Source organism: Acipenser ruthenus, chromosome 19, assembly GCF_902713425.1.
Source record: "Acipenser ruthenus chromosome 19, fAciRut3.2 maternal haplotype, whole genome shotgun sequence".
Taxonomy (NCBI): Eukaryota; Metazoa; Chordata; class Actinopteri; order Acipenseriformes; family Acipenseridae; genus Acipenser; species Acipenser ruthenus.
Genome location: NC_081207.1, coordinates 15926287 through 15945551, shown reverse-complemented (window position 1 = coordinate 15945551; position 19265 = coordinate 15926287). Strand labels below are relative to the sequence as shown.

General features: G+C 40.9%; 1 protein-coding gene across 3 annotated transcripts in view; it reads left to right on the top strand.

The window, feature by feature from the left end:
* The first annotated feature begins 8374 nt into the window (after positions 1–8374).
* LOC117424112 (C-Maf-inducing protein) overlaps positions 8375–19265 on the top strand; it is a 78283-nt gene continuing 67392 nt past the window's right edge. The window contains exon 1 of one of the 3 annotated variants that reach the window (XM_034040207.3): positions 8375–9022. In XM_034040207.3, coding sequence (XP_033896098.2) covers positions 8825–9022 — 198 coding nt within the window. In that variant the 5' untranslated portion in view covers positions 8375–8824. Of the gene's footprint in view, positions 9140–19265 lie in introns of all 3 variants that reach the window. The other 2 variants (XM_034040204.3, XM_034040205.3) reach the window with 2 other exon arrangements.

Here is a 19265-nt window from a genome sequence, read left to right as displayed (position 1 = left end):
AATGGTCAGCTGAGTGTCAGGGGGCTTTTGATACTATTAAGCCTAAACTTTGCCAGGCCCCAACTCTTATCACACCGGATTTCACCAAGAGATTCATCCTTCACACCGATGTGTCGGACATGGGTTTGGGTGCGGTCACAAAAGGTAGACGGAGTAGATCAACCAATACTGTTTTTTAGCAAAAAGATGCTACCTCGGGAGCGCAACTACTCAGTAGTCGAAAAGGAGTGTTTGGCCATCAAATGGGCTATTCACTCTTTATGATACTACCTGCTGCGGCATACATTTGATCTTCTCACAGACCATGACCCACTCAAGTGGTTAAGCACAATGAAGGATAGCAATGCCCGGATAACTCGGTGGTATCTGGCATTGCAACCCTTCATGTACCACATGGTACACCGTGCTGGGGAAGACCATCAAAATGCAGATTATTTTTCCAAGGAGGGGGTAGTAATGGAAAAGGTAGATTCAGCTGAGTGTTCCTTCGGCTCCACTCTGAGCAGTGGGATATGTGACAGAAATATAATGAATCTTGGTTGTAAATCTCCCTCCCGACCTGTGAGGGCGCTAAGCAGTGAGGACAGAGTTCTTTGGACGGGCTGGCCTGACAGTTCTTTCCCCGGGTCGGAAAGTTGGTCAGTCTGGAAAAAAGCGAGACTCCATTGCAAGAACATATTGACCCCGAAAGGAAACAATGTAGCAGCCGCAGATTGTAAAGGCAGCTGCATTCGTTTACCATGGGGTCATGCGTGACAGCATATAATTGCACTTGACCTGTGAGCATAACAGACAAGCCTACTTAGTTATTACTGATTATTTTTCAAGAGTCATTGAAATACTGCACTTGCCATCTACAACCAGTGGGCAAGTAGTGTCAAAATTTGGCATTCCAGAAGAAATCGTGACAGATAACGGTCCTCAATTCACAAGGTCAGAGTTTCAAGAATTCGTGGCAGAGTTTGATTTCAGACACGTTATGTCAAGCCCACATCATCCACAGAATAATGGTCTAGCTGAGTGAGCAGTGCAGACGGCAAAAAGGATCCTGCAACAAAAAGATCCATTACTTGCGTTGATGAGCTACAGATCTGCACCTTCCACCATGACCGGCATCAGTCCTGCTGAGCTTCTAATGGGATGTCAAATTAGGACAACTCTGCCAACCTTGATGAAAAACCTTTATTCTAGATGGCCAAAAAGGGATGCTAAAGTCAAGCATTCTTCTTTAATCATCACCATGCAGCAAGAAACTTATCTCCATTGAAGGCAGGTGATGCGATTTGCATGTAGTTGGATGGACAGAAGACTTGGACGACTCCAGCTGTTGTTACTGGACATAGCTCCACTCCAAGATCTTACATCATCAAGATCCAGCAAGGAGCCCAGTTCAGAAGAAACCGTTGTCACCTACAGCTAATGAAAGTAGAGGGCTCACCCCACCGCCTAGATGTACCCCACACTCCAGAAACCGATGGTGACAACCCTGTCCTGAGCCAAGATTCAAGGAAACCAGAGCCAACTGCAGAAGGGACTGTTTCCCCTAGCAGGGTTTCCATGACACACACACCTCAAGATGGACTGATAGTTACAAAGTCTGGCAGAGTAATTCGACCAGTGATTCATTTAGATTTGTAAAAATGTACCTTTAAGAGCATGTAACCAGTGGGGGGAGTTAGCTAAAGGTCAGAGGTGACAACGACCACAACAGCAGAGACAGAAAGAGCGGAGGTCTACTTCATGCCGTTTAGCTGCACTGTTGTTATAAATAAAACACGGTTAATTAGACAAGAAATTGCTTTGCGTCAATTCATTAACCTGACATTACGGGTGGATTGGAAACCATTTGCTTGTCTATTTAAATAGAATGAATTTGCATAATGCTAGTCGTTTTATGTACAGAAACCACACACCTTTCCTTCTAACGGGATTGTAGCACTGTCCTAAGACAATGACGTATCTGTATGTGTAATGCAACAAACCGATACAAATAGTGTACAGTAACAATGCATATAATGCTGATAGTTCTGATCAATGTTCCTACATTGTCAAGGTGACTGGAGCACATGCTCTTAACAGAATCATCGTTACCTTTCAACAGGCTGTTTGTGTACAACGAGTTGCAAATATGAAGCTGTAAATCTTATCTTCATGCTAATATTGATTTTGAACATATAATCCATACGTCTTTGTTTGCATATTTATTTAGGTTACACAATCTATATGTTATATAGTAGCCTTTGGATGCCATTTGTGGTACACACGTGTATATTTCAGCTGCGGCAGCTTTGCAAAAAACTTAAATCGGCCATGTCGTGTGTCGTTTGCATGACACTACTTTATTTCCAAATAGGTCCTAAATATTGTAAAGTGCAACATCTATAAATCTATCCCTGTCCGTCTGGATATCTACATCGATAAAGTGCATTAAAGATGTCTAAGGTAGAAATTGATTGTTGGTGTTCATGCTAAAACGAGAACTTCCTCATGTATTACGGTAAACCTACAGTATGTGGTGTTTGCAACTTCACGACTGCGATTGATCCTCTTATATGGCTATATGATTGCTGTGATTGGCACCATAATATGTGTGAAACCTGCTTAACCTTGTAGATTAATATCCCTTATAAAATATGCATCTGTTGTTATATCAGTCACAATATGTATGCAATCCTCTCATTGCAATAAAAGGCAAGCTATGTGCTTGTCACTTTTCTTAAGAATCCACAGACAATTTTGTATTTTGTTATGAAGCCATAACAAATAAGAGATGAACAACTGTTGAATCTGTTTATTAGTAGTTTTTAGTAATTGGAGGTTACATTGCTGACATATAGCATCCATCAATGAGTCACATCAATCCCTAGATCCCCAATAAATCAATGCTTTGAAAAATGACACTGGTAAATGTTTCTTTCTTGTTTCTATTACTTTACCAACAAGAATGAAGCAAACATGACCGGTCTGCCATTAAAACAATTGGTTCAATTGTATTATATTGTGAACAAACCTCCTTCCCTGTGGTTTTTACTAGGAGAGACAAGAGAGTAAGAACAACAACACAGTATGTGTTATAAATAGACATTGTCAACGAGACTTAAGCTTGATCTTTACCTGTCACTAAAGAGATAAGCTCCAGCAGAGAACATGGCAATGCTGCTTGATACATGACTTTTTAAAAGCAGGTCTTTTTTAAAGGCTTGTTAGATGTACAATGCAAATTGCACTGAGCCAAGGACACCCCAGGGGAAATAAGCAGAAATACTGTTTAAATTGACCCAGTAAAGTTAAAAAGTGATTATCTTCAAACATACATTATCATTTTTTTAAATCTTTTTTCTAACATTGCTTCTACTATTTTATAGTGTTTGCAGTCATTCTGAGAGGTTCCTGGTTCTGTTAGCATTTTTCTCTAAAATCTGCCTTAACCTAGCTTTGAGCTGCTTCAGGCAGTGACAATGAAGTGACAATGTGACTTTTCAGACGTGTGTGTGTGTGTGTGTGAGTGTGTGTGTGTGCGTGTGTGTGTGTGAGTGTGTGTGTGTGTGTGTGAGTGCGTGTGTGTGTGTGTGCGTGTGTGAGTGTGTGTGCGTGCGTGCTTGTGTGTGTGTGTGTGTGTGTGTGTGTGTGTGTGTGTGTGTGTGTGTGTGCGTGAGTGCGTGAGTGTGTGAGTGTGTGAGTGTGTGTGAGTGTGTGAGTGTGTGAGTATGTGTGTGCATGCAAGGGGGAGCTGCGATTGGCTGGACCGGACAAGGACGCGGGAACAGCAGGGGTATAAAGACCTGGGACGCGCGAAACCGGGGGGAGAGAGAGTGGGCGAGATAGTGTGAGAGACAGTGAGAGACATATAACGAGATTGCCTGACAGAGCAACAGAGTGAGTCTGAGGTTACCTAACCTGTGGTGTGACAAATCAGAGAAGGAGAGGCTGAGGGCTGTGTTAAGGTCGGGAGCACGTAAGGAATGGAGGGGGAGGGACTACCATTTAGTGAGTGACAGGGGAGTTTGTTATTTTGGTAGAGTGGTCCTGGCCCAGACAGGGACTCGGGACAGTATTGTGTTCTGTTCAAACAATAAATTACTGTCATTTAGCCCTGCACACCTTGTCTCCAGTTTCATCCATCCTGTTGAGAGCTTGAGTCGTCACATTGGTGTCAGAACGGGACAAAGAATCCACGTTGTTCAACAAGATGGAGGTGCGGTCAGAACAGCATGCCGGCACAAGGAAACTGCAGCTGCAGGATGAGTTGGCATCGCAACTGCGACGGAGGAGTGGCTGGGAGATGGCAGAGGGAAACAGCTTTCAGGAGGAGATCGAGCTGCTATGAGACGGCCTCAGACATGTGGACTGGACTTCAGACGAGACACCAGCGAGGACACCCGCGTGGAGCAACAAGATGCTGGGCTGGGGATCTGCGCAGTGGCCAGGAAAGACGATGACGTCATTCAGGAAGGAGGATGGTGGCCATCTTGGTAAAGATGTAAACAAAGGGGCCTACACTCACACTCCTCTTCATTATTCTGGTAAGTCCGACTGGAATACATTTAAAAGGCAGTTTAATGTAGTTGCGAGCTTAGAGGGATGGACTGATAGGGGCAGTTAATAGCTTGCTTGGATCCAGATACATTAAAAAAATTAGAGCCTGTTATTGGTGCATCATCTGCTGAGTTTGAGACTGTGATAAACAAATTGGATGAATGCCTGAGTGTAAATGTAGGCCTAGATAAACTCCTGGATGGGTGTTGAGCCGATCACAACAGAGTGTGGAGCGATGAGAGAGGTGGGCCAGAGAGGAGGCCTGGGACTAGGGGAAGTGTGATCAAGGCGGGATGCTACAGTGGGCAATCCCCATGGGAGACCTACCTGGCCAAATTTCAGATGGTAGCGCTGGCCAATGGTTGGCACCCACTCAAAAAGGCCGGACAACTGGCAACAGCACTACAGGTCCTGCTAGACCTGGGCTCTGAAGAGCTAACAGATTACCAGGCTATTGTTACTGCTCTGGAACTCTGCTATGGAGGGGTTGAACCTGCTGTTGCCCTGTGTCAAACCTTGGCAACTCGTTTTCGGCAGCCTGGGGAGAAGCTGGGTGTGCTGGCCGATGATGTGCGGTAGCTTGCCCGGAAGGGATACCCCAGCTTTGCACCTGCGGCTCAGGAAGACCTGGCCACCGAGGCCTTTATCCGAAGCTTAACCCCTGATGCCCTGCACCAACAGGTCTGGATCGCTGCTCCAACCTCCCTAAAGCTCGCCCTGGTCGATGCCCAAAGGATAGAGGCCATGCTAGAGCAGGGCAAGTGGGTCCAGGCGCCAAAGGGGAAGAAGAAACCCAGCCTTCCCCAGGTCCATGCACGCCAGACCCGGTGCCCTGAAGGAGCTGAGGACAATGTCACTCCTGCATGGGCCTCTGAAATGGTAGCTCTCTTGAAGGCTGCACTCAGGCCAAACCACCCGTGCAGCTGAGCCCCGCACGCAGCTGTGTTGGGCCTGTGGCAAGCCTGGCCACATCCAATGCTTCTGCCCCATGGCTGGGGCCGCTTCCCCACTCCATAACCCCCAGCAGCAGGAAAACCAACAGTGGCCGGTGTAAGCGGGACGCTGCCGGCCCCTCTGATAGTTCCACCAGCACCCACCAGGCCCTCCAATCCGCCCTTTGACTGGGGTCCAACCGCCAAGCCAAGGGGACGGGACCATGCCCCGTCCAGGAGCCACCGACAGCCACCCACACAGGCCTGCCCTGGTAGTGGGGCGGACCTCTGTGAGAGATTATTGCCACGCCCTCATCAAGATTGAGGGAGTTCCTTGCAACACCCTGATTGACGGTCACGTTTGATGGTCACGCTAGTGCGCCCCGATGTGTTGCCTGCCAGGGCCGCAGACCAGATCGTGGAGGAAATGAGAGCCGCAGGGATCATCTATCCATCTGACAGCTCCTGGTCTTCCTATGTGGTGATGGTGATGAAGAAGGGTGGCAAGTGGCATTTTTGCATTGATTACAGGCAACTGAATGACGCCGCTGCTAAGGACTCCTACCCTCTTCCCCGCATCGACAAGTCGCTGGACCTGGTCGCAGGGTTGAGGTGGTTCTCCTCGCTGGATCTCTACAGCGGATATTGGCAGGTGGCTCTCTCCCTGTCAGCATGCTCCAAGACCATCTTCTCCACCGGCCAAGGGTTGTGGCAGTTCACCTTGATGCCCTTCGGCCTCTGCAATGCCCCTGCCACTTTCGAGCGCCTGGTCCTGTTCGGGGTGCCCCCACGCATTGCTTGGTGTACTTGGATGACTTGCTGGTCCACAGAGGGACCTTCCCAGCTGCCTTGACTACGCTGAGGGGAGTGCTCAAGAGAGTGAGGGAGGCAGGGTTAAAGTTACACCTGGAGAAATGCCACCTGCTCCGGTGAGAGGTCTACTTTTTGGGCCACCATGTGAGTGCAGAAGGGATCAACACAGAGGAGGACTGTGTGAGTGTGTGTGTGTGTGCAAGGGGGAGCTGCAATTGGCTGGACCGGACAAGGACGAGGGAACAGCAGGGGTATAAAGACCTGGGACGCGTGAAACCGGGGGGAGAGAGAGAGTGGGCGAGATAGTGTAAGAGACAGTAAGAGACAGATAACGTGAGTGCCTCACAGAGCAACAGAGTGAGTCTGAGGTTACCTAACCTGTGGTGTGGCAAATCAGAGAGAGAGAGGCTGAGGGTTGTGTTAAGGTCGGGAGCGTGTAAGGAATGGGGGGGGGGGGGGGGGACTACCACTTAGTGAGTGACAGGGTAGTTTGTTATTTTGGTGGCGTGGTCCTGGCCCAAACAAGGACTCAGGAAGGTATTGAGTTTTGTTTAAACAATAAATTACTGTAATTTAGCCCTGCACACCTTGTCTCCAGTGTCATCCATCCTGTTGAGAGCTCAAGTCGTCAAATTATTTTAGCCCTTTCCCAGCAGTGTTTGTTTATTTTCCACAGCAATAAGGGTTATTTTGAATAAATCTGCCTTGTACCTTGTCTTGATGCAATGTGATAAGAACATAAAAGAAGTTTGAGAACGAGAAAACTCCATTCGGCCCATCGAGGTTCGCACCATTTTTTCCTACTGCAGGGAACCAATTTAAAAGCACAGAATCTAGTCTTTTTTATGTTCCCAGTGTCTTAGATCCTACTACTTCTCCTGGTAGGCTATTCCATGAATGTATAACTGTATAAAAAAAGTGCTTCCTGTTGTGAGCTTTTACTCAGCTTTCACTTGTGCTTATGCAATACGTTAAAAGCATATTATCAATATACAGCATGGAACACAAATCTCTCTTTAGATGCAGGAGGAAAGAACAGACACATTGTCTGTACAGTGCACCCCCTAAAGGCAGGATGATCACACTGTCAGTACTGAAGGTAGGAGATACACAGTTTATATTATATTACAGGCAGTGACACAAGCCGGGTCTATGCTGGGTCACAATAATGGATACCATAGCAAAAGCTTATAAAGGTATGATTAAATAAAACACAGTATGCTTTTTAAAGCCTAGAAAGTCTGTGTTATTAAACCTGTTTTTACACCCGAATGCTGATGAAATTTAAGGATTAGTATAATCTTGTAACTGCATGCTGCCAGTGCTAATTTACGGCAGCAAATGTATATATATATATATATATGTAACTATCTAAATACTGGTATTGTGTAGTGTTTTACAAAGGCAATTTACATACATTCCTACATAGTTTCCTTGTATGATTGCTACAGTACAAAGTTCAATGTTTTATTATGGCAGTCATTTGACACTTATGTAACCTATGTTTTTTTTTTTTTTTAGTAACTCATGTATTTGGCGACGGGAACATTCTAGGTTACTGTAACAAAATAATAAACCAACATGAGTGGCTTAAAGAGTATGACTATTCAGACACAACATTTCAATAGTGGTCAGGTCCTCCCTGCACAATGGACACATGCCCGCACACCACAAAATAAACAGGTATTTGTGACCAAATACAGACATTACCCCAGTTAAGATAGTCTTTTCTACTAAATTGTTTTCCTTTTAATCCTTTTAATCCAGAATACATAAACATGAACAATACATAGCTAAGAGTACTGCATCTGCAGATTTCCAGTGAAATATAACTAAATAGGGGCGCCCTGATTGAATTCTGCTAAGCGCTGCGTCTTGCAGACTAGTAAGGGTTATAAGTCTTGCAGTGAGGGCCATGTGTATAAATAAACACGCGAGTAAGTACAGTGCGGTTTTGACAGTACTGACAGAAATGGGGCTCTGTATATGCTGAATTATTATTGTAAATGGAGTTTTTGTATCTGGTTTTATTAAAGATCCCCTCTCCTTTAAGATAGACACAGTGCATCCGCTCTGCTCCCCATTGACGTCATGCTGACAGCACGTGACCTAGCCGAGACCAACCAGAGACGTTTGCAGTTTCTGCACTGTTTCACCAACTGCCTCGTTCTACCACCAAGAAAAAAAAAATCAAATAAAAAAGACTTCCGACTAGGCATTAAGAGGAAACACGAACCTCGTCTTTGTCTTTTTTTTTTTTTTTTTTTTTAACTGGATCTAGCAATTGCAACCTTGTATTATGGATATTATTATGGCCTTTGAAAAGTAAATATTGGTGGACCCAGAAATCACCGGGAGGTGATCTATTGATAGTGGACTCGGATAGTCCTTTTTCCTTCTCTCTGTCTCCGTGTCCACTCTCTCTGTCACTCTCCCTATCCTCATTGTTACTCCTCGTACGGAGTTATTTTTTCTTTTTTTCTTTCTTTTTTTTTTTTTTGAGGCTGGATTATCACAGGGCAAGGATCCGGCTGCTTGCTGTTATGGATTTCAATAGAAGCTCGGGTGGAGGCAGCAATCTCCACAACCAGCACCAGACAGATGAAGGCAAGCCGTTGCTGGGTGAGGTGTCTGCTCCTGGACCACCGGACGGGAATAAAATGGGAGCAGGTCTGGGTCGGAGAGCCTTGCTCCACTGCAACGGGATGCGGTATAAACTACTTCAAGAAGGGGACATACAGGTTTGTGTCATCCGACACCCCAGGACCTTTCTCAGCAAGGTCCTCAGTTCCAAATTCTTGAGGCGATTGGAACCCCACCACTTGACCCTGACGGATAAGAGTCTGGCTTCTGCCACTGTAAGCGACCCCCTTTATATAATATTATGCAAATTCACATGACAGTGCTTAGTGTTTGATAGCCTGCAACAGTAGCCGTTTTATTATTCAACGCAGTGCGGAGTGCATTTAATTAAGTTTTCCAATCTTAGAACGCTGTATTTTAATTTCACACAAACAGCGTTCATTTATGTAAGCAATTGTAATGTTACTGACATTAAAAATATCACAGGTTTAAAAAAATAATACTACAAATGATCATATTGTAGTACGAGGCTACATGACAAACACCCGCTTTATATATGTGTGTCACACAAGTCTCTCCCCCACGAACTGTGTGTTTCGTTAAGTTACTACAGTGTTACATTTATGTGCTTTTTTAATATTGGGGCGCAAAGAATTAGTCTAGAAAACCCATTACAAAAGAACATCATATATAATATATTTTAACATGTTTAAATATGGAATCGCAGTTCATAAAATAGGTTATTGCTAACCCAGATGCTTACGATTCGTTTAAGGACGTTTAAATAATACATGTATTAATTCAACGTTTCGTAGAAAAGCTGCGACTGGGTGCATTTTACTCTGTTCTGACAAGACATTTGTGCTAATTAGGTATAGTTTACAACCACATTAACACATATAAATACAAGGAGCATGAAGAAATACATATCTCGTCGTCAACGAGGAAATTAAATGACGTTTATTTTAAAATATGCGTCTAAATCTAAATGTGGTGCATTTAGGAACAGACGTTTCTACACACAATACTTACTGATGTAAATGTACTGATTTAGTTGGTAATTTTCATTTGGACGTTAGTTTTAAACTGATGCGTAAACCGGTTGCAGATTCTAACCATTCTCTATATATACATCGGTATGTTGCATTTATTATTTTAAGTATGCTATTCTTGTATTTTCAAAGCGGTGTGTACAGGTAAACGCCTATACATGGACAATGGCTGATTTGCCCTTTTTTAGAGTTAAGTTTAAGTAATTTTTGGAAGTACCGCATGCATACTGTATTTTAAATAGGATCTCCAGTGATGATGTGAAATCTGAGATTCTAGGCCTGAATGTGAAGGTCTCACATCCTATACAAACAAGCAGAGGGACATATTGTATTAGGACATTATCTTCATACAGTCCTTGTGCTTTCTGGGGTGTACAGTGCTGTACATCAATAATGCCTAAGAACGCGAATTCCTATTCTTCTTATTGACACGTCTATTTTTTGTGGTTTCTTGATGATGGTTGTGTCCAATCTCTCTTCGGTCCTGATTTAACATGCAGAAACAGAGGCATAAAATGTTATTTAGACTATTAAAGCATTCTTTATTGATTTATTTCCCCTTTCTAACTCCATGTTCATTTAAGTCCCAGAAAACACTTAAAGCTACTGTACATTACTGAAAGAATGCAGCATTCTGTACCGTACTTATTGTACACATGTATACAATTTTGTACGTGGTCTCTGTATAGGAAAGGACAGTGCTGTGGTACAAATAGGAAATTCATCAAACAACATGCTTTTCAGCCATTGCGGAATTGTTTTCATAAATTTGAGACTCCCAGTGCTAAAAGACTCAGAGTACTGTACATTTACAATCATTTTGTGACCTTTCTCACTTGTGCTCACTGTGTTTGATCACACTGCACAGGATAGTGCTGGCCACTAGGAGAGATATCCTTGTCTTAGTTCGTTTTGCCTTTAGAACTGGATTGGATACATTTTTAGGTAGAAATTACTTACATTTCCAAAGGACAACATAGAACTGTTATACACGTTCTAAGTTCACATGAACTTGACATTTTGATTTGTTTTTTTGTATCCAACCAATTTTTATTTTAATTTTAGAAATGAGTACAAACATTGGGCTGATCTCCTTTGAGATCAACAGTCAATACTCTTTAGGGATCATTTCAACACTGCTTTGTATTAGGCAGAATTAGGAAGAAATGAGTAAGAACTGCCCTATTCCTGTACAAAAAATGGGGTAAAATGAAGAACAGATATCTCACCCAGAGGCCATATTACAAAACAATTTCCCAACTTACTTTCCTATCTTATCTTTCATGGCTAGGAGAGGATTTTTCCTAACTAAGTATTGCAAAAGCATGTCCTAAGTCAGCAGTGTCTCCAATTTCCTAAGTGTGTCATCCTATCCTAACATTAGTTACGAAATCCTATTAACGGCAATCGTATCCGTAAACGAGTCTGAATAGAGCAGGTTGCAGCTCGAGCTTCAGGTAACTGTCACCTATGTTTTTAAGTTATGGCGTCTAAACTCGATTCAGAAATGCATGGCTCTAAATGTTACTCGGGAAGAGAATAAGGTTTTCGTTGCCGAAAAATCTACAATAAAATCAAGTTAACAACAATAAATAAATACTGATATTTAACAAAAATAACAAAGCAATACTTATTCAAGTTCAGTCATAAACACCATTTTATTTTAATGCATTTAGGGGCCACTCTCCATAATAATAAAACTCTGCAGCAGACAAACTCTGGCATTGGATAAATAAACCGAGTGAAGCAGCGGATATCGTCTAGGCTTCATTTTTTGCAGATATCAACCAGGACATGAAAATCAAGTATTTTTTTTAACAGTGATTTTTCAGTTGCCATTACAAGCAGATCACTCAGACGAGGATTGGTCATGGAAGTTCATAAATAGGTTTTAACCAAACTTAAAAACAGAAAACAGATGCTCATTATTGCAGTTGTTACTGGAAGAGTGATGACTTCCTTGATGATTTTTAGTAATACATATGTATAAGTAAAGCATTTTGTTCATAGGTTTTCTAAGCTTTTCTTACACATTTTGTTTTTCCATTTCAGTTGCCAACAAGGAAATTACATACAAGTTCACTTAGGGCCTAAGCAAAACTCCAATTTCAAATAAGTAAAACCCCAAAAGACAGATGTGTGAATCAACCACAGATGCAACTCTGGACTTCCACAGAGCTCTCCGATTCCCAACACATTTAATTACATTGCTATAAAACACAGGTGTTACATTCTCGGTTTTAGATTCACAAATTACTATAAAGAAAATAAAAAGCTTTTCATAAACTATTGCTGACAGTGTTCTAAATAGTTTCTCAGGCCATTCAGCCCAGTACTTCAATTCGTTATAATGTTTCAAAATAGTGAAGTGTGTACATTCTCAGGCAACCAAACCGATATCTTGTTTCAGGTCTGCTGATAGTAGTGACTTATTTCAATCAAAGAAACAAAGCAAATGCGTTGTGTCAAGTTTACACAGCAGTTAACTCATTTACTGTTGCACATGATACACACAGCACTACACTAGCAACAACCAGGGAAAGGCAGGACACACACACACACACACACACACACACACACAGAAGCAGAAGTGGCGCTCCTGTTATGCAGCTGTCCATATACTTTGCAGAAATATTTTCACTTGTAATAATTGCCATGAAAATAAATTGCGACAGTCCCAGTAAAAATAAATGTTCATAATTATTTATGGTAAAGTTGTATTTCGTATTGAACTTTTTGACAGTGTACGTACTGCAGTTTTTTTTTCTTCCATTTTTGACATTCAGGTTTGAGTTTCTTTTTATTTGGAGGTTCCAGAGGTTCGACAGGTTTCATTTTTGATGGTTTAAAATCGTATAATTATAATAGGCATTGTGATAGTAGACGTTATGCTAGTGAGGCTCGACAAAGTGCTAGTCAAAGGAAAAGAGTAATAAAAGGGGGGAGATCAGAAAAGTTCAACTGCACTGCACGCATACAGTTGAGTTGAGTGAAAACAGAATGTAATACATTTACTCATACAGTCTTTCCAGTTTTATTTCTGTATGTATGTGTGGGCCCCCCTTTGGCGTCGGTGCTGACGCCGGCCCTGGCTATTATTTTGCTATTGCTATTTTGCTATTTGCTTAGTTTCTGTGACGTGATGGATGTTATAAGCTAAGCACTTTTACTGACAAGTTCCCAGAACACATCTTAAACACTTGAACAGAATTATTAGTAAAACATACCTTTCTCTTTTGCTTTTTGTAACACAACAACTGTTATCGTTAATTTTGAATTTCAACAAATGCTAATTATTGTGGTAACTTGGGAGAGGCTTTTGCTCTGACATTTTTATAGGCAGAACAATTTTAAAACATAGGGTGTGTTTGTGGAGATGGTTTTGTGCAGAATCTGACCAATTTAGCAAATTATCTTCTAAGAATGATCTCCGTGAACGAACCAATTGGCTAAACAGGTCAGATTCTGCACAGAATGATCTCCGTGAACGCACTCATAGTACTTAGTATCATTGCAGCTTTTGGCAAAAAAAAATAGAATGTTTCATTCAACAACGTTACATTACAATGTTACAACTCCCCTGTAATGTTATGTTCTCATTGTCAGGCTAGTCGCAACACTTTCGATGTCTGTAAGCATGAACACTTTCCTTTGAGTCTTTTAACTTCTCACAGAAACTGCCATTTGGGGGGCCCCCTGGCGAGCTAAATGACCTAAATGCCCAGAAATATTCATGCAATACAAAACTTAAAATCTAAAGCACAACAACAATAATACATGTGCATTACATTCTGTTTTTTGTATGGTTTGTTCAGATCTTGCAAACTAACAATTCTTTTTCTAACCGACCGATAGGAAAGGTTCCACCAAGTCCTAAATGTTAGGAAAGAAACTTAGAAAATGACCAAGTTAGGAACGTTCTGTCATATGCTATTTCCTATCTTAAATTAATATAGGAAAATAAGTTAGGAGAGCATTTTCTGTAATATCAGTGCTCCTAAACTTGTAGTTAGGGCATTCTATCTCTGAAGTTAAGGTAACAATGTCACTTTGGATGCTTTTGTAATATTGTCCCTTCTGGCAACTAGAAATGAAGATCATAGTTAACCAAACTTAACCAAAAATAACCAAATATTGGAGAAATTGTAATACAAGCCATTTGGAATAATGGTAAACAGTATAAAAATGTAAGGGGCGCGCGTGGCTCCCGAGTGGCGCTTCACAGCACATGTTTGTCTTTAATTCCTGCATATAATTGATAGAAAATATGGACCTAGATGTGCGTCATCTATGAAGTACAGACAGTGGTATTTTCTATGGGCATGCTCAATCGTTGGTGTACTGATCATAAAAACACTCATTTGATTGTATTATATGAATGTTAAAATTAATGTGTAGATATCTATATATCATGTATCTAACTAAAATTAATATAACTAATTTTAAAAAAACTTGATTAAATGTATTTACTACTGATTGCTCGCTGTACTTAATAATATCAGTTACATTTGTGCATTAACTGAATATTTGTGCTAAACAGACACTTGTCATGTACAGCATGTACGTTCTAAAATGACTAAAAGAAACGGTGTTCGCCAACACTCTCGGATAAGGAGGTTTTTGTTATTCAAAGTCAGTCAGCAGCAGGTAGAGGTAGCACCTAGGACATGAGATTGTGGAAAAACTAATAAAACTGCAGATCCACCCCCTCAGTCAACATACGTGTATCAACAGGGCACAAGTTAAACATCTGGCTGAGCCCTCATACTCCGAATGCAAATTCGATGTGTGAAACGTCGTGGAAAAAAAAAGTGCTGCTGTAACTATGTGATAATCATCAAACAACGGTGCAAATCTGCTGCTTTCACACAGAGATGAGCGATATAGAGATTATTGGTGTGTGTGACTTTCAAGATGGAGAAACAAAGGCTTGGTGCAGCACTGTTTCAGTTTTAACAACAGCTTTGCATTATGCTTCCCACAATCACATCCCAGAGCTCATGACTTAGTTAACAGGAGGGAGAATGCCCAGTAAATGAAAAATCACAGATTCAGGATTAGCATATTAGCTTATGGTTGGGAACAAGTTTTTTTTTTTTTTTTTGGTACCCTTTTCCTTTAAATGTTTCTTACTTTTTCCTATTAGGGAGTTTGTTGAGCAGAAACAGAGCATAGGCTGTGTGCTGTCTGACGTGGTATCTCAGAAACCCTTGAGCCTCTTCCTACTGCTTTCCCTGTGACAAAGCTGTAATAAAGCCAGCAAGCAGCCTTCATCAGAGAATGCTGGAGATTGAAGGGGTACAAGGCCTTAGCATTGGGCTTAAATCATCTTCTTTCAAGTCTTCCATTTTACATTTTGAAAATAATTAGTACAGCTGCAGACTATGTTTTAATGAAATAGATTTGTATACATGCAGTGTCATTTTACATTTTCCCCCATTCTTTTCTCATAGTTATGCTATGCATTTACCACCGCTTACCATGGTTTGCCATGTTTTTCAACAAGCTTTACAGTACCTCTCTGTGCTTACAACACTTCCCTGTGCTTTCCCATACTTTCACTATGCTTTATTACACTTTTCTGTTTTTTACTATGGTAAATGTTCATAAGGGAAGTGAGCAAGACATGAGAGGGCACTGATCAAGAGGGCTGTAAGAAGCTGAGCCAGAAACCTCTACAGTTTTCCATTACAGTACAAATGAACTGATAGTAGCTCATCAGGACTTTTTTTGTTTTTGTTTTAAAGGAATGTTTGTACTTGCCTAGCCTTGATGTTTGTAAATGGTTCACGTCATGGAAGGGAAGGGTGTGAGCGCACAAAGGGAGGTTTACTGGTTATGAGTCACAGCAGGAAGGATTGGTCAAATCAAATATCTCTTCTGCATGATTTCTTAATCATTTAATATCTCGTGGTTTGGTAATTGGCTGGTTAAAGTTTGTGACTCTGAAACCAGGACTGGCACCACTGCAGATGGAATTTTAGATTATAATCATCTTGAGTTTTGGGAGTTTTAGTTGTCTTACCAGAAGAGTGCAATATTTTTCCCACAGTTTCACATAGAAGGAATTAAAAAAATGATTACAGAAGACATCAATTGCAGTAATTTGCTTATTAAATATTAGACTGACAAATAATAATCAACAGTAATCGATACATTGTGAGCGCTTTAGTGTTCAAAAGCAAGAATAAAAAATGTGAGAACTGGTCACCCTGTGCACCATAAGAGTGTCTTAACCACAATGCAAAAGAGCCAGGCTTGTCTGCATTTGTGGTTTTAGAGCTTTTAAACAAACACACAAAAAAAAGCCCATACAGTCTCACCCGTCTGATTAATGAAAGTAAGGTGTGTAGAAGGATAATTGTTTGTCACAAAGCATTCTGGAATTATCTTATCTAGAATGCAGTTCCCCTTCACATTAAAGATCATTTACAAGCACATGCATCAAATCAATAACCGTTTTGGGTTGGAATAACCCTGTATGGCTCTTCCCCTTTGCTGTGAAATAAAGCCATTTGTACAGGCCAATGTACTGTAATAGTTTTATTGAAATAATAATACAACAAATGTAAAGTATTTACTTAAATTCCTCTCTGTGCGAATGTTGACTGATAAGCTTTGTATTTGTTGGTGTTCAAAATTGTGATACTGCTTGTCTATTACCTCGACAGTGTATTTAAAATGTCACAGTGACTCTACATAGTTATTAGAGTCATTTAAATACAGACGGGAATGGCTTATAATAAAACTGCAATTAAATCACAAATGTAATTTATGGTGAAATTATGTGGTTATGTTTATTAATGCCATAAGCTGACATTGACAGCATAGCTTTCGAGAGATAACACCCCTACAGAAAGAGGAGTAATCCATCTTTTGTGGACCGTGACCATTCAGGTCGTGGACAATTTGAGTTAGGCCAGTAATACTTAACAATCGGGTAAATGGATAGTTCTGTATGTGTCTCAACAAAAACCTCCGGCTGCCATGTTCTGTGTGACAAACAGCAAAACTAGGGGGAATTTATCATACAGATGGTTTTGTTGTAGACATACTGGGAGCAACAGAAAATGTCACCATTGAGTTGTGCTTGAGAACCACAGAACTCCGATGTCCTAGAAATATAGGTACCAGGAATGAGAAAACAAATTCATAACACATGTGGTTGAACATGTAATTGTCTCCTTTAAATAAACAGGAGTTACTTAAAGGAGTAAACCAAACAGACAAACATTGTGAAAACATTTTTTACATTGACTTAAGAGAGCAACTTGGCACCGGTCTGAAATATCTTAACTGTTGTTATCTTAACTATTGCATTTATCTTCTTGTTTAGATTCACTTTGCCATTTTCTGTTTCAGTCGTCACATCCTGGTGACTTTTTAAAAACATAGAAATTTAAAGCACCCCTGTGGCTTCAAAAGGCCTCTCCAAAAAAAAAAAAACCTTTCCATCCCTGGAAATATGCTTACTCTGGATACTGACTCTTAATGAAGCTGTATAGTTTTGGTTTGGCAGAAGGAAAAGGGGATTTTGTACGCAAACCAGATGCCTTATCTCAGGGTCATTTTTATTTTATTTTTTTCATACAGACAGAAACAAATCACTTACACACTGGGGATGCTAATGATAAATATGCTTATTGATATCACCTGTTCTTTTACATATCTGACATCAGACTTGTATGTACAACAGACTGGCAGATCTGCTGGGTCAGTTCATGGTAAGAAAGACTTCATTCAGAAACACTATAAAGGGTGATTGTCAGGGTTGCTTGTCCTGGTCACAGATGGCAGGTAGTGTAAATGAACAAAGCACCCCTGGTTACTGAGTGCATCCCAGCAACCCAATTAAACACAAGCCAGAGAGGGCATGCATTGAAGATTTAAGGCTAAATGAGCAAATATGTTGCACAGGAGAATGTTATGGTAAATTATATATTGTTGTAATATATGGACTTTTTCTGCCATCTTGGGTTATTTTTTACAGATACAGAATCACTATTAGGATAGTAATGAATGTCTCAAAATGCTTTTGTTGGAAATCATTTTGAAACATTGGGTATCCACCTGAGGCATGGGTTTCAGCAGTTCTGAAAGAATTAGTGGCACCCAGTCCCAAGAAAATACTGCTCCGTATCAGGGCCCATATATACAGAATATACACAGTTTCAGAAATCACACAATATATATTCAACATTTGGCTTTTAACAGAAGCTTGATGGGTCCCTGTCAGGTTACATACAGTTGCTGCCAGGAATACAGTATGTTTTACTCCAGATAGCTACAGTACTGAGCTTGCAGGAGGTGTTGAGCCTGTCGGAGTTACAGGGCCCGGCATGACTCGGAGAGCACATGCACAGCATCGTGACTTGGAGTTGTTTTCAAAGCAAACACCGCTGTAGTCATCAGGCTCTTAACAACATCCTCTTTCCTCTCCTGCTGGACATGCAGTATCCCCTTTTGCTTGTACTTCCATTGTCCTTGAGTCCCAGGGAGCATTAGGTCTTGTCTAAACATCCTGGTCAAAACTTATTTCCATGAATTAACCCTATCTATATATTCTTGTTCTGTATGGTAGAAAACACTTTCTGTGGTTAGTAGATTCAAACACTTCTAAGGGACTGGGCAAAAATGTGACAATAAGCGGAGTTGAAATTATCAGGAGTTCTGCAATATCCTGGCAAAATAAGCATTAAAACAAAGAGTTGCTTTTTTGTGTGTAACTTGAATGTAGCACTATGTATTGCATTGTTTGCAATAGTGGTCATTGATTTAAAAAAAAAAAAAAAAAAAGTGTTTATTCATATACAGTCTGCTATACTCTACATTGTTATAATTAGAGCTTCTGATTTTCGGTTTTGACTGATAAAACCCGATAAAACACCCCCGATACAAAAAAAAATTAAATCTGTCTTTACCCTTTTCCCATTAAAAAATAAATAAAACCTACTACAAAAACAATAATAAATACATTTCCCAGTGCTGCTGGGCAATGTCCCGCATTCCTGACTTGTGTCTATCATTGATTCGTTCTGAATACTTTAAACCCGCTGCAACTACTGAGTGACAGCACATTCCTACATTTCTACTGGAGACTCCACTTGTGAAACGAGATTACAATCAGGATGGAGGCTTGTTAGCGGGATTTAAAGCTGTATTATAGTTAAGATATGGAGGGTTTAAAACAGAATTGTGGCGAAATGTACAAAAATGCCTACACACAAAAACCCCAGAAGAATGTGCCCATGACCATAGGGATTTCGTTGTGGAAGCCAGCAAAGGAAAGAAGGTACAACTTAAGTGTGTAAGTACTGTCGAGTTACTATACATATTTTGACACAAAAAA